The 16,454-nt window shown below is 40.4% G+C and overlaps 1 protein-coding gene across 5 annotated transcripts in view; it reads right to left on the reverse strand.

Annotated features, from left to right (window-relative positions):
* DOCK4 (dedicator of cytokinesis 4) overlaps nt 1–16,454 on the reverse strand; it is a 434,026-nt gene that overhangs the window by 124,890 nt on the left and 292,682 nt on the right. For all 5 annotated transcript variants that reach the window (XM_043589284.1, XM_043589283.1, XM_043589286.1 and 2 more), the window contains exons 18-23: nt 13,111–13,208; nt 12,919–13,002; nt 12,641–12,741; nt 10,019–10,100; nt 8,522–8,692; nt 3,680–3,872 (exon numbers count right to left, since the gene is read on the reverse strand). In XM_043589284.1, coding sequence (XP_043445219.1) covers nt 3,680–3,872; nt 8,522–8,692; nt 10,019–10,100; nt 12,641–12,741; nt 12,919–13,002; nt 13,111–13,208 — 729 coding nt within the window. The remainder of the gene's footprint in view (nt 1–3,679; nt 3,873–8,521; nt 8,693–10,018; nt 10,101–12,640; nt 12,742–12,918; nt 13,003–13,110; nt 13,209–16,454) is intronic.

The raw sequence follows: 16,454 nt of genomic DNA on the forward strand, positions 1-16,454 counted from the left end.
ATAGTTTTTATGGGTCAATTTGAGTGTGCTGTGGGGTGCCCAGAAATTTGGTTAAACAATATCCTGGGTGTTACATTTGAATTGGGAGCCTGAGTAAAGCAGATTGCCCTGCTCAATGCAGGTGGGCCTCAACCAATGCGCTGAAGCCTGAATAGAACCAAAGGAGGCATAAGGGAGAACGTGCTCTCTTTGCCCGTCTTTTGGCAGAGACGTCAGTCTTCTCCGACCTTCAGACTCGAAGTGCAACTTCCACCCCTGGCTCCCTCAGGTCTCCAGCTGACCAACAGCAGAATTCTCAGCCAGCATAATCTGAGCTCATCCCATACAAGAAACCTTGTACACACACAAACATAGCCTCTATTGGGTCTGTCTCTCTGGAGAACTCTAAGGCAGGATTCTAGCACAAAGACAACTGTGAGAATTTTTTTGTCTTTTCTGGGGAGTTTGTAACATTTAAGGTCTTTTTTTCCAAAATGTTTTGAAATTTATTTTCTCAAAAGTGTGACCCAACTGTACTCTGGACTCCTTCTTTGGATACTATGAACTCTCAGAAAATAAGGTCACGTTCTCAGATTCTTCTCGCTTCTATCTCACTAGCCATTTCTTTGCCGATTAGAATTAAGCTCAGAGTAGCAACGGTCTTTGCCGTACTCTATGATCTGAAGAATGGTCAAGAACTAAGCACTTTATCTTTGATTGAATGTATATCCTGTTAACACCCTGTAATGTCCTCATCTGCACTTTACCTTGTCCTATTGTAGATTTTAATTTTAAATCAGGAAAGTATCTTTTGTAACGTCCTTCTGGCCAAGATGTATGTGTACTCACACAAGTGCAGCACTTCTGAGTTTCATTTAAAATTTTTTTTTTTAATTTTTATTTATTTTTGACAGAGAGACAGAGTGTGAACAGTGAGGGGGAAGGAGAGAGGAAGACACAGAATCTGAAGCAGGCTCCAGGCTCCAAGCTGTCAGCATAGAGCCCAACGCTAACTGTGAGATCATGACCTGAGCCAAAGTCAGATGCTTAACTAACTGAGCCACCTAGGCACCCCTGAGTTTCATTTTTTAAACTTTCAATAAATTAAAAAAAAAAAAAAAACCTCCTAGATTTCTAAGTGTTTTTTTTGTTTTGTTTTTTTTGTTTTTTTCCCTCATATGCAGCTGAGCTATTGCCTTGGTTTTGAGTCTGTTTTACCCATATGGAGTGGACGGAGTTGTGGTCTCCCAAAGATGTCCATGTCTTAATTCCCAGAACCTGTGAATATGTAATGGCAAAATGAACTTTACAGAAGTGATTAAATTAAGGATCTTGAGATGATGAGATTATCTTGGATTATCTGGATGGGCCAATGTAAGCACATGGGTCCTCTTAGGTGAAAGAGGCAAGAAAATTGAGTCAGAGAGAAATCTGGAGATGCTACACTAGAGGCTTCAAAGACAGAGGAAGGGGCCAAAAGCCCAGGAGTGCAGCTGACCCCTAGAAACTGTATGAGGCAAGAAAACAGATTCTCTCCTCGACCCTCCACAAAGGAATGCAGCTCTGTGGACACCTTAAATTTAGCCCAAGGAGAAGAATTTGGTACTTCTGCCCTACTGAACTGTCATATACAAAGTCTATGTCCATAGACTAAGTCCATAGTTTCCGATTTAGAATTTCGGAGTTACTAGAAATACTTTCCAGGTTTCCCTACCATCAGTGTGGGGTCCCAGGTAATTTAAATAGAGTATAGTTTGTGTCTTGGGAAGTTCTCAGGTAAGCGTGCTATTTTTTTCCATGAAGACAACCTTTTTCTCAAAGTGCATTGCCATTTATACGTGGTAAGTTTCTGTCTTCTCCAATGGTGAATCACTCAACATCAAGCCAAACTTCAACCCCCTGGGGCAGTGATGGAAATCTTTCCTCTTACTAGCATCCATGTGCTTCTAAGTATTCCACTGATCGGGAGTTGCTTTTGCTTCTCGAAGGTTGTTTCTCCATAATCATCTTCCATGGGGAGTGCCCCACATAACAAAAGAGGCAGGTTTCGTCTTCTCCTCTTCCCCCTCTGCATCACAGTGACAGTCACCAACCTCCCAACACTGGCTCTGAGCCTCTCTCCAAGGTCACCAGCACAGACCCTCCAAGGTCTACATTTCCTGGGTCTCCTGGGTCCTTCTACCCCCCACCCCAAGAAATAATCTCACCACCTCCCACAAAGACCCATATCTCTCCTCCTGGATCGAAACAACTTCTCTTTGTATTTTTTTAGTCCTGGTTTCTATACTGCCAACTAAGCATCAGTAATCAACACGGCACTGAGTCCACAGACAGAACACATCCCGGAGAGGCATGTAATGAACACAGTCCTCTCAAATAATGTCCTTCCGTTTGAGAACAATTTTCATTATCTGTATTGCCCTTTTGGTTATCAGATTCTATTCGAACAAAGAATTATCTGGTCAGTGAGGGAGAAATGTGGCAGAACCTACCAATACCTCTGAGATGGGATGAACTTTTCTTCATTTGGTAAAAGCATAATTGGTAGTCTAGTCATACCAGGTACCTGGTTTGGACCTCTACCCCTCCACTCCACCCCCCTGTTCCCAAGCCCAGAGGAGACCCTGATCACTGCAGAAGAACCTCTATGGGTCTGAGGAATAGAGTTTGAAAAGCACTGCAAGAAATATCTTTTCTCCAGGATGAGATGTGTTTTCCTGGGGAGAAATGAGAAGGTTTGAATTTTCTTTTATTTACTTAAGTGTTATTTCTGGAGAAACAAACAAAACACAAAACCAAAAACCAGAAACAAATAGTCTATCAATAGGAGAAATAAATTAACCATGATAAATTCATTCATAGTGGAATATCATCCCACAGTATAAACAAGAATGAACTAGAGCTATATCTTGTAGCATGATAAAAAAAAAAAAGAGATTTATTAATGATTTACTCATCTGATACTATTTTATTCTTGTATGTTTAAAATGTTTTACAATAAAATATGTAATAAAAGTTTTATTATCTATATTTGAAACCCTATTTCAAAAATATTATACCCACATATGCATTCATGTGGAAAGATAACTCTCAATAGAATCAATTTTGAAAAGCTTATTTGCTGATAGTACAGAAACTTCTTAAACTTTAAAATGAGTTTGGTAATTTATTTCAGGAAAGACTAGAAGAAAAAAGGCAATGGGATTTAATAACAGATATGACAAAATCAATTTAGTAATTGGTCACGTGCTATTAGGATAAAATAAAAACTGATAATACATCAAAATTTTCACTCAGTTTCAGAACACAAATTGAAGGGACAATTTTAAGAACAAAAGAGACAAAGAAGAATCCTATCAGGTCCCTGGAAGCATCCCCGAAATAAAATGTTAAATTATGTTGAAGAAAAAAATGAAATCTCTTAGGCAAGAAAGTAAGCATACCTGACGTCCCAACTAGTTTGTGATTAGAATCAGTAATTTAATCATTAGGGTTTTCATTCTTTCTAGAAATAAAGCTTTAATAGCCAGACTGTTCTATTTGGCTACTTAATACATTTATTCTACCATCCAAATACACAATGCTTTTGAGACAGTAATTGTGTTTCCTCTTTCTAATTGCTTCTGCTGACCTGTGACTACCGGAGGTAAGTGACAGCTTTCCAGAGACAAGGTTTCATTCAAGAAACTCACCACCCTACCTGGATTGGTATAAAGCTGGCTTTCCACGGTTTTGCCGATGCACTGCAGTTTCACAGCCTGCAGGGAGTCGTCCACGTGCACGATGGTAGGCAGGCTGCCCAGGGTGTCCTGCACCAAGTTGGCCACTTCCCTGACATCAAAGAGCTTCAACAGCTCTGAGTACACGGCTGGGAAGGAGCTCAGAAACACAGCCTTAAAAGGAAGAAATTTATATCAACTCCAAGATACACCCTGAGAAATTTGCTGTAAAATGTCATTGAGTTTAAGACTATGACAAATAATTTTGAATGCTAAAAAAATGAATGTAAAATGTATCTGGTCCCTAGGCTAAAAGGCTGAAATTAAAAAAAAAAAAAAGTGTGGCAAAATAGAACAATGTTTTAAAATGTGCAAGGGTGCCATATAATAAAAGTGAGAAACTGTGGAAAATCACTGACATTAGCAAAATGATTGGCAAAAAATCCCACAGAATCAGCAAAATGCAGGACGATCAAATGGAAGGAATGCTCCACCAAGACCTGGAATGCAGTAACTTCTATTTCATTTCTCTTTTGAGAAGCTTTCTGAAGTGCTCATATAAATCTCATTTACCTTGAAGAAACCAAACACATGGACTCCCCAAAGCAATGAAGTTACGGTTAAAGAAAAAAAACAAGACAGGGAATCAGAAGATCCAGATTATATGTACTACTGGCTTTGTCTCTAATCAACTCTATGACCTTGGACAAGTCATTTTAGCCCCTTGGGTTTTAGTTTATCACCTGTAAAATGAAAAGATCATTATAACAAACCTTTAGGTTGCTTTCAGATTTACTGTAACCCCAGAACTGTGTACTAAGAACAATATTCTTTATATAAGTAAAGAAACCGGATAATCATTTTTTAAGGAAAAAAAAGATGCTAATATCAAATCCTAAGGGGCACAAATTGGACTAGGATTGTACATCAAAACAAGCCGAGTCTTTTAAATTCCACAAAAGGAGGGCAATGGAAGGAAGAGTCGACCAGCCTTAAGTCTACCAAGTAGGGGAAAGAGGCACATGTTTCTAATATGCTGATACTCAAGAGCTAGCTGGCTTACCAATGAGATCTGACATCAAAACAAAGTAGGTCAAGTCTACATGGGCTGATGATTCAAACATAGACTCAAATTCAAATTCGTGTGTTTTGGAATTTATCTATACAGCAGCAGCAAAAATATCTAGAACAGCCAAGACCTGTTTCTGATGCCAGAACCATCAAAATGCTTCAGGTGCTATAATCAACAGCTATGTTCTCCTCGACTCTTCAACATGATAGGTTTATTTGAATACATTTAAAATTAATAACTTGGTATTCTCTGTTAAAGACTGTATTTATATAACCTTCATTTCACTCTGCAGAGAGCTGAGTCATACAGATGAAGTTAAAAAAATAAGATACAATAAAATGAGCCGAGCTTTCTCATAACTGAAAAGTCAACTACATCGATTTTCCTCAGGAATCTTTTCATTTACCCATTAATTCTTCATATCTAGCTCTTTACTTCAAAAAAGTATTTGAATGTGTGCACAGTGAAGACACATGTATTAAAAAAGGATAAAGGAACAAGAACCTGTGATAAGGGCATAAAGACAGTTGTACCAAGATATGTAAGCTAAGGATTTTTTAGTGCAAATAAAAAGAAAAGCATAATTTTCTTTTGACCTTCCTGAGAGCCAAGACAAATAGAGAAAGATAATTATTAGGAATTTAGGGCAGAGTCTTGGGTCTCAACTCCTTCTGACATTGTTCTTCTCATGGGGTTCTCGTGGAGGCATCTGTCTGTGGAAGGAGAAACCAAGAGCCACAGCTCCAAGAGCTGAGTGAGTGGGCAATCCTGTTGGGGCAGGGCTCCCAAAGACAGAGCCATTAGTGAGCTGGGCTTAGGCCAGGATAACTAAATGATCATCTCGGTGGAATCAGGATGGCCAGGCCTGTGGGGCATTGTAAACTGATCTAGCAGAAAGGTTTTCTGGGATGGCTGTTCTGCCTTCAGAAGACAGAAATGGCCCTGAGTTGTAGCCCACAGGCAAAACTGCAAAATAGAAACTGAGTTTTGTCTTTAAGACAGCCTAAGAGTAAAATTCAGACCATTGGATATCCTTGGCTCTGGACAGGATAGGCAGAATTTGAAGATGACTCCTAAGACCTTTGTCTCCTGGTGTTGTTCCCATGACTATGTTGTTACATGGCAAAAGGAACTGTGCAGCTATAATGAAGGTTACTAATGAGTTGATCTTAAAATATGGAGATTATCCATATGGGCCTGACCTAATCACATGAGCACCTAAATTTTTTTTTAATGTTTATTTTTTTGAGAGAGAGAGAGAGAGGGAGAGAGAGAGTGAATGAAAGCACGTGAGCAGGGGAGGAGCAGACAGAGAGGGAGACACAGAATGCTAAGTAGGCTCCCAGTTCTGAGCTGTCAGCACAGCGCCCAATGTGGAACTCAAACCCACGAACCATGAGATCATGACCCAAGCCAAAGTCGGATGATTAACGAACTGAGCCACCCAGGCATCCCTACACATGAGCATTTAAAGCATAAGTTTTCTCTAGCTCATGGTAGGAGAACTCAGAGAGATTGGAAGCATGAGAAGGATGTGACTTTTCGTTGCTGGCTTTGAGAATGGTATTTGAAGAATATCAAGGAATGTGTATGGTCTCTAGAAGCTGAGAGAACCCGTTCCATCCCCAACCCCTTGCTGATAGCCAGAAAGCAAATGGGAATCTCAGTCTTAGAGACACAAGGAAACTGATTCCTGCCAAAGGCCTGGAAGATTTGGAAAGGGAATTCCTCCCCAGAGCCTCCAAAGAAGCCACCAAGGCCAATGCCTTGATACTGGCTGTAGGAGACCCTAAGCAAAAATTCCAACCAAACTTCTGATCTATAGGACTGTGAGCTAATAATTGGATGTTACTTAAAGCCATGAAGCCCATGGTTATTTGTTATGCAGCAATGTAAATGTCACACACTGGTTCAGATTAATGACATTTTCCTTCATAGAAGGGAGAGCTAAGAAGGTGTGGGGTCAAAAGGAAACCTACAATGGGAAAAAGTGTACAGTATTCCTCTTTCTCCCAAAACACAGAGGACAAAAGTCCACTTTGCTTAAAAAAACAAAAACAAAAACAAAAAAAACTAACCACTTCGTCATTTTATATGAATTCCCTTAGCATCAGAGTGAAATTATCACATCAAAATTTACGAGTATAGGATTGTACACAAATAATAGAATGACTTCAGTAGTTTATTAAGATATTCAGAAACTTTACATACATTTTATATATCTTGTCAATAAAAAACTAAGGGCAAAAAAAAGAGAAAAATCAAACATAGTTCTTTGGAGGTACTAAAGTTGTTTCACTGCCTTGATTGGGGATTAGAGAATCAAGAGCAGTGCAAATCAGTATGTTAAACATAAAAGGAAACCCATTCTTCACCGTGCTGCCCCACAGTGGCCCACGTCTTAGGGTGACTACGAGGATGCAGTGCAAACATAACTAAGGAAAAAGATTTCTCTAACTTTAGAGAAGGAATAAACCTCTTGAGTCCCTAGGAAGGCATTGCACTGAGAAACTGTGACTTAAGATTAATCTTAAAAGTAAGAGAATATTTTTTCAGATGTGAATCAGCTAAGTTTTGTCCCTGAAACCGGTAAAGGTTTAAGGCAGATAGTCTCAAATACAACAGCTTTTATAATAAAAGTAGTGAGGTTTTAAGAACTTTGATCTAAACGAATACATGATTGGCTTGTTGGATTATCCTTTCAAATACCAACTGCTGAAAAGAGGGTTTGGCGAGTGGGCAACTGGACTTTGAGGGATGTGGCAAGTTCCTCAAGCACAGTGATTGTACCATTGGCACCAGAGGCCAAAATGTCATTAAAAGAGGCTGAATTGTACCCTTGCCCAGACGTAAGATCAGTCCATTTGTGCAAAGAAGAGATTAACAAGAATAGTCCCCCAAAAGTCAGAAAAAGCACAGTACTATTACTGGGGGATTGGTACATTTCTGGTGTTTTGCCATTATATGTAAAGCTTTCCAAATGTCAAATGGCACCAACATATAAGAATACTCAAATGGATCTAGTTTTGTCTTCTATCTTCCACTTTATGTCCCAATACTCAGTGATTATAAATTTTTAGTCTCCAGGGGATGGCAGCAAAGAGGCTGCTTCTCCATCTGACAAGTTTTTACTCAAGTCACTAGAAACTAAAAATGTACAAGAAGGACTAAGAAAATGTAGAGTAAGATATTGAGAATGATCGCTGAGAACACATTCAAGGCCACGCTATTTGGAAAGTGGATAAATCCTGTTCTGAAACAAAACACGTAGAGCTACTCCAGGTAATAGCATTTGGCAACCGCCCCTCAGCATTGGTCATATAAGATCAGTCCCAGGACGATTAGGGTCAAGTTAAATAAAACAAAGCAACATGCGTTTAGCCAAGTGCGATATAATGAGTCTCAAGTTGCCAGATTAAAATGCAGCGCAAGGCTTGGCGTAAACAACAGAACCAGATCGGCTCCAGTGAACTTCCTTCCCCAAGGCCGATGGTGACATCGTGTCTACTCAGAACTGAACCCAGCCTGCTGTAGACCAACAGCCGCCCCATGAAGAGTGAGAGTAGGCGGAGGAAAGCCAGCCTAACTTCTGCTCTGCGGGTTCGCGGGAGCTAGGGGACTCTTTAAAAGTCTGCAAAATTGCTGACGCTACAAATAGGAACTGGAGCTATGGATTCACTTACACTGCTATGTAAAAACAAATAAACTGGACTCATTTCTGTTTTATTCAGCAGAGATGGAAAAAAATTACCTGTGATTGAGACAATGCTCCTGACCCTTTGCTCTCTTGAGAAAGAAAGAAACGGACCGACATAAGAAGCTCCTGAATGCAGCAGCGAAATTCCTCTTCGTTTTGTCCACCGGTGGCAAGGGAAAACAGCCTTCGAGATTGAACTATGTACTTAAAAATATATTCTTGTGCCTTCAAACGAAATTTTGTAAAAGTTAGTTTCAAAGGAAACCAAGAGTATTTAACAATGACACGGCATAAAAACCAGGGGACATCATTAGATTTTTGAATTATTGATTTAAAAACACTTAAGAGCCCCTGAGATTTTTGAACAGTATTTACTTGTAGAAGAAGAGCCTTTTTTTTTGCTGACGCTAATGAGAGAAAATGTATAGATAATTTAAAAATTCTATGTCATTCTCAAGAGGTATGAACCTTAAATGCTTTTGATCCTCAGATAGTTTTTTAATTTAGTTAACAGAGAGATGCTGGTCTATTTCAGAAAATTTATTGTGCTTTGCTGGCAGGTACTCTTGCCACTTAGTGTTTTACCTTCAATCACACCAAGGTGATTAATTTATAATTAGTAAAATACTTGCTTTTAAAACCGTATACCTGTCTACTTTTTTTTCTGCTGCATCAAATAGAGTGGTACTCAGCAAATAGGAAATCGGAGGATTCTCAGAGCAGCTATTGAACAATCCCTTTTAGAATGTGTATTCTTGGGGTGCCTTGGTGGCTCAGTTGGTTGAGCACCCAACTTCAGCTGAGGTCATGATCTCATGGTTCGTGGGTTCGAGCCCCACATTGGGCTCTGTGTTAAGAGCTCAGAGCCTGGAACCTGCTTAGGATTCTATGTCTCCTTCTCTCTCTGCCCCTCTCCTGCTTGCGCTATGTCTCTCTCTCTTTCTCACAAATAAACATTAACAAAAATTATGAAAAAAAAAAGATCTGTAGTCTTTATGAACATGCTTGCAAGTAAAGTATTAGCATCTCCGTTTACAACTGAGCACAAACGCCCAGAGATGTTTGGCAGCATTAAACCATGAGACCCAGTAAAACCTCAGGTTTCCTCACTGTGATCCCTGCTAAGCTACCCTATTCTCTCTCAAAATTTAAGACAAAGCGTTCACAAGTGGCCTCTGCCAGGGTGCAGGAACTTCAAGCTTAATTGCTTATCTGTGGTCTTCTTTCATAAAACCTCGCTCCTGCCACTCCTAGACTTCACTCCAAGTATCCTGGAGCTCAGAATTCAATCCCAGGCAGGATCCAGTGGGCGAGCCTGGCAAAGTTTCTTTCAAATTTCATCAGCTCTGGAGGAGCATAAACCGATTAAGATCCTTGAATTGGAATGCTGGTAATATATCATCACCAATTACTGTCTGTGTAGAAGAACTGAAATGCTGGTGATACTTCATCATCAATTTCTGTCTGTGTAGAAGAAACCAATTAGTTATGGCATCATGGTGCAACAACCCTGGTAGACTACATTATCTGTTATCGACACCACGTCATTACCTTCAACACCTCCTGGATGTGCTCTTGCCGTTCTGCTTCTGTTATCCTGTCCACATACCACTTGAGAACTTTGATGAGATCTCTAAAATACAGGGAGAAATACACAGAAGGTAGAATTGGTCTAGCTCTCAGTTAAAAGCCAAGAAATCAAACATTTTTATGATAAGGAGGACTCTTTTCCCTTCACTTCTCATATTTTTCTGTTGAAACGCTTAATAGGCATCTGTACATCAACATCACTACCCCTTTTTGAAACTCAAGAGAGAAACACTTCCTCCCATTGAGATTCCCTAAATACGGACATATCCCATTGGCCCTGCTGTTTCCGCCAAAGCTTCCCAACGGGTAAACACAAGTATCAGAGAAAAGGTCTCTGGCCAAGAAAGTGCCTTGAAGTAGGCTGTCATGGTCAACCTTGAACCAGTGTTAACTGGGATTTCTTCCCCCATGACCTGTGACCATGTGAACAGCTGGATGAAGTATTCAGTTGGAGGCAAAAGGGAGTGTGGCAAGGGGCACCTGGGTGGCTCAGTCGGTTTAATGTCCAACTTCAGCTCAGGTCATGATCTAATGGTTCGTGGATTCGAACCCTGTGTTGGGCTCTGTGCTGACAGCTCTGTGCTGCCCCTCCCCCACTCACTCACACATGCGCGTGCGCGCGCTCTCTCTCTCTCTCTCTCTAATAAACATTTAAAAAAAGGGGGGGGGTTGCGGCAAAGGATAAGGGAACATCTCCCTACTACGAATCACATTCCCATGGGTTTACAAAGCCAATTCTCTACCTCTGGGAAGAACAAAATTTCCCATCCCAGTATGCCTTTGTAAGAGAATTTCAAAAAAGGCCAAGTTTTCTTTTCTTTTTCTTAAGGAACAAAAATTGAATTAAAAAAAAAAAAGCCAATTTTCAAGATTGCAGGTTTGCTACCTTTAACTCTGCTCAGTTCTTGGTTTCTGGAAAACAGAGCAAGCTTTTTTTTTTTTTTAATTTTTTTTTTTTTTCCGACATTTATTTATTTTTGGGACAGAGAGAGACAGAGCATGAACGGGGGAAGGGCAGAGAGAGAGGGAGACACAGAATCAGAAACAGGCTCCAGGCTCTGAGCCATCAGCCCAGAGCCCCGACGCAGGGCTCGAACTCACAGGCCGCAAGATCGTGACCTGGCTGAAGTGGGACGCTCAACCGGCTGCGCCACCCAGGCGCCCCTGGAGCAAGCTTTTAAAAATGCTCCTCTTTTCTCTCACTCAGGGAAGAATACAGGGATGGGCCATCAGGCAGGTGCTACCAGGAATGTTCTTTTGAAGATAACATATCAGTGAGTTTCTGACCATCCACAGCCCAAGAAGACTGCATAGGCAATATCTGTCTTCTTAGGAATGACTATCCTGCTCTCCTGGCCAACATCCAGTGTTAGAAATTACACCCTTCCTCTCTAGCTTCCAATGCTAATTTCAGTTGCAAGTGGTAACCCCTCATATTAGGGCCCCACATGTTAGGCCAAGTGGCAGAGCCAGGCCGATGTTTCCAACTATCCCTGATATTTCATTCACCGTCTCTAAAAATCCTGTTGACAGAGGGTCAAGTCTTCAATAAAAACTCCCTCATTTAAAAGCTGGAGGCATAAATCTTCACATGCCTTTTAGGGAGTACCCAAGGTAATAGGATCGAATGCTTATTTGATTACTTATTATCTTTTATCTATCACATGATGGGGGAAAAAGGGCAAAAACATGATTCAGTGTTTTTTAACACACAACTGGGAATACATGATTGTGCATGTGCACAGCCATAGATGCTTAAGGTACAGTAAGGTAAAAACGTGGGCAGAATAGCAATGACAGTATTAGAATGGGGAGAAAGAACTTTGGGGAACATTCCAGGGCTGTGCATAAGCAGGGCCAAAGGCCGGGAAGATGTTATACATAGCACAGAAAGAAGCTGTTGCCTTCTGGCAATTATCAGCTAGGCTGCATGGAGGCAGGTACGAGCTATGGCTTGTCATTACTCATTCACTTTAGCCTTGCTTGCATAATTTGAGCTGATAGGAAAGGAAGAGCAGTTAAAACGGCAGCTGATATCAGAGGGTAGAGTCCATGGCTGAACTGCTTGTGGCCAGGAACCAGGTCTTCACATTAATCAGCATGCATTAGGCATGCAGTAGGCACTCAGTAAATATTAACAGACGAATGAGTGAATGAATGAATGAATGAATGAATGAATGAGTTTAAAAAGATATGATAGCAAATGCTGTTTTCCCTTCACATTTCTTTCTTAAAGACTTCCAGAATCAGCAAGGCATGTGGTGATTAAATGGGCTTGAGCTGAAATAACCACATATTTTGGACCAAAGAGTATCAAGTGAAATAGAGACATGAAGAAAAAAACTTTATATTTTAGGTTTTAGGAAGAGAATTCAGAAAGTTTTTTTTTTTCTTTTAATCAAAATAAGTTGTAGCCATTAAAAAAAGATGTGTGAGAAAGGAAGATATTGACTCAAGAGACACTTCAGTTGTTGTGCTTTATTTCTTCTTACACTTCTTCTTAAATTTTCTTATCCTAATGGTTCTGCCTAGCAAAGCTCAGAAGAAACTGCTTCTAAACCAATTACAAGATAAAGGCCTTACCTGTATGCAAGTGCCCCAGCAAAGTGACTCTCAATATAAGTGTCCATTACAGGTTTAAAATGATGAAATTTGCTATCTTGCAGCAAATTTATTATGTGAACCTAAAAAAGAAAATTGAGCTTTGTAAAACTGAATGCAAATCAAGACATATATACATTTTTTGGTTCTTTTTAAGTGACTTGTGCACTATTGAATGAGTATTTCAAAAACAGCCTTAGGAAAGTCAAGAATGAGATACAAAATTTGTTAAGCTATGATTAAAGTGAATTTAAACTCACCAAAGAATCAAACACTTTAGACCCGTATTTTTGGGAATTTTCATCTAAAATTCCAAATAAGGTATCCAGTGTATCTTGCAGAAACTGTTAGATAAAGAAGTGAATTGATAAATAAAAAATCATCTGTCCTTCCCCTCCAAACAGTCCCTATTTCATGAATTTCCAAGAGAGGGACAACACAGTAACATATACCTTTACTATCTCTGAGCCATCGATTTCTTTCAATTTAGAGAGACAGCCTGTGATCTTGTCAGGGTGAGTTCTCCATTTCAAGAGATCAAGCATATCACCTTTCCAAACAGAAAATGAAGGTTAGCTGCTTTGGTAGAGAACAGTCCCTCAAATGAACATTTTCCACCAGCAGAGCTAGATTCTTAAACACGTTGCCTACCCCTCTTGGTCACCCAAGCTTCAGGTTCCCCCCTAGACCCTGACTAGCTAAGATGGCATTCACTACAGCATATTCTAATTATTTATCCCTTCTCAATGGCTCTTGACTTACAAACTCCTACTCTACCTTCAGTTCCCAGATCAGCTGTTGCTTCATCTAAGAAGTCTTTCCTGAAACTTCTAGACTGAGCTAACTGTCCCTCACCTCAGAGTGGCACTGACCTCACTATTACAATTGTTTATTTGTCTTTACCCCTACTAGATTGTAAACTCTAAGAAAAAAAATGTTGAGTTTGGTCCTATGGTATCCCAGCACCCAGTATAGAGCAGGTACACAGCAGGCAGTAGATAAATATTTGTTGAATCATTTCCTGCCTCTTCCCATTAAAATGGGAATTTCTTGAGGGTCAGGAATCTGCTTTCCTCATATTTGTGCCCCCCACAGCACTCTCCCTAGCAACCAATTCTACCTGGCAATAAAGGTCTTCTTTGACAAACGTGACCCAGATCTGGCAGGACTAGAAGGTCCCTTGCACAATGATGAAAGGTCTAGTCAACTGTCAGATCATCTAATGAGCCCATGGACCTGAGAGGGCCAGTTCCTGGATTCCATGGTCATCTTCTATCTGGAAGGACCCAGCTCTTCAATTTCCACCCCTTCCTAAACTGATAACATATTGGCCCGAGTCTAGCAGGGTCCTCTGAGGACCTCTTTACCTGGTGAGGGTAAAAGTTCTTCCCCCAGCTTTCTTGGGCAGTTAGAAAGGTTCCTGAACATGGTATCCAGCTTCACTAGTCCCCAGAGGGAGCAAGGAGACAGTCATGTCTGGAGTCCAATGAGAGCAGTAAGAACTAACAAGGCTTGTGTATGCAGGAAGCTCAAAAAGCAGAGGAACCTGGCAGGGCTGGCTTCCCAGGGCTCAGTGGGGCTGCAAGACTAGGACAGCCAAGGAAGCAGCTAAGAGGGATTTTCCAGGCTTAACAGTGAGAAATCCAGTTGAAAGCATTCGTTTCAAGAGAAACCCAAATGGGACTTGCTGAGAGACAAAAAAGACCAACATGGAAACAAAAACCAAAAGGATACACACACACACACACACACACACACACACAGGAAATCAAGGAAGAAGCAGTTGTGATGAAAAAGAAAATGTGATGTAGTAAAAAGAGATGAGAAAAAGTGTATGAATCTTAAGAGGAAAGAGATACAACTTTCACCAAAGCTAGATTCAAGAGAAAAAGTTCACAAAGGACTTAATAGTGAGAAATTTAGTACTAAATGTAAATGTTTATCTACAACAAACAGGGGGTGGTTAGAATTAAAAATGAGGGAATTTTTAAAATAATGACTTTGAAAAAGATATTTATGATATTTTCATAATGGAAAAGCCTGAAAATGTTCAATATTCATGTCCAACTCAGACATCCTGGAGGTATGGCTGGTGCCTTTTAAAAAATGATTGGTTATATATAGAATAGTAGATAGTCCAATAGAGTGAGACCTGCCAGAGCAGACGTAGCAGGTGCATTCTTCTCCCATCTATTGGTTGCCTCCCTCCCACTTACTTCCTACTTCCTGCATCTAACTTCAGGATGCCTCCCTTCCCGGGCACCTTCTCTTACAGTTCCCCAGTGCATTTTCCCTGCACCTCACTCCTCACTTCCAACTCAACCTCCATTCCACCTCTTACTCTGTCCAGCTCCCTGCTCTCTTGCCTGCCCCTTGGAGCTAGGCTGTTGCAGGGGTGCCCAGGGCATGGTCCAGTGTTGAGGAATGGAGTGTGTGCAGAGGAAGAAGGTGGCTCTGCAGGCCAGAAAGAGGCATCCCCAGAGGCAGCTGTGAGATATCAGGAACAGCACTGCCATCAGCAGAGGTGGAGAACAGATGACAGTTCCAGACAATCAGATCGGGATGGGGCTATTCACCTGCCCTACAAGAAATCTGATGACTCTCTAGTCTGCTCATGATGGAAGAAAAGGGGGAATAAAGCAGTAGGTTCATCTGGATGTAATTAATCGTGTGTACAAACTGCTCAGAATTAAGTCAAAATTGTTATCTCTTAGGGTCTCTATTTTAGCTATCTGAAGAATCGTTAGTTGCAAATCAGGAACTATGACCTACTACTGAAAATGTGTATTTTAAACGTTCTATTCAAAAAGCACTTAAGAGTATGCTGTATGCCTAGTCTACCAAGAGCTAGAAAACAGGTGGATGACATAATCCCTACTTTTTTTTTTTTTTTTAAATCACACTCTCAGGAAGAGAGTGAATGAACTACCCACTATTTGAGGGAGAAGGAGATTTGGGGAAGTCAGCAACCGTACAGCTGTTAGGCTAAATTTAAGCACTGTTTTTTATTTTTAGCCTTTTTTTTAAAGTCGTGTTTAACAGCCCAAGGAAGATAACAAAGAAGTACAATAATTTCTTCCCTGACCCCTACTCTCAAGAATCTTAAAATGTCTGCTTGATCTGGCAGTCACAGACTTGCGACAGGGCGCTCCCAGCCTTGGTAGGCTGCCCGCGAACAACACTGGACTACAGAGCATGTGCAGAAAGGCACACCTCAGGGATCCTGGAATGCAAAGCTGCTATAGGAGACTGTTGCTAGAGACCGTATCACTTGCTAAATACCCAATTGTACTGGAAATGGATTTGTATGTTTTCCAATTTGAGTAAAATGAATACAAAGCAATTTAATTCCAATTTGGAACTGGATGACTTCCACACAGAAATATGTGCCTAGCATGTAAATTTCAGAAAGATCAACTAATTTCCTTCCTCCTTCCCATCTATTTGAAATACAGTATTTATTTCCTGGTTCATTCTGAGCTCTGTTACATTCACAAGGGTAATCAAAGTCAAACCAACAATTAAGTACTTATTAGTGTCCAAAAATGAGCCAAGCATTATCTTCTATATAATGAAATGTTTAATATAATGATTTGGTGAATGGCTTTATTTATCCATATCTACCTGAAAATGTTGTCTGCTTTTACAAAGTAGCAACTTCTAATTTTTAGGATTTGGTTCTGTCTTATGTCCACAATTCTGTCTAACATCCTAAACTGGAGAACAACAACAAATTAAGTCTGCAGGGCCAAATATTTTGACAGCAGATAAGCTATTGTTAGGATTATCTATGTGG

The sequence above is a fragment of the Prionailurus bengalensis genome, chromosome A2 (genome assembly GCF_016509475.1).
Source record: "Prionailurus bengalensis isolate Pbe53 chromosome A2, Fcat_Pben_1.1_paternal_pri, whole genome shotgun sequence".
NCBI lineage: Eukaryota > Metazoa > Chordata > Mammalia > Carnivora > Felidae > Prionailurus > Prionailurus bengalensis.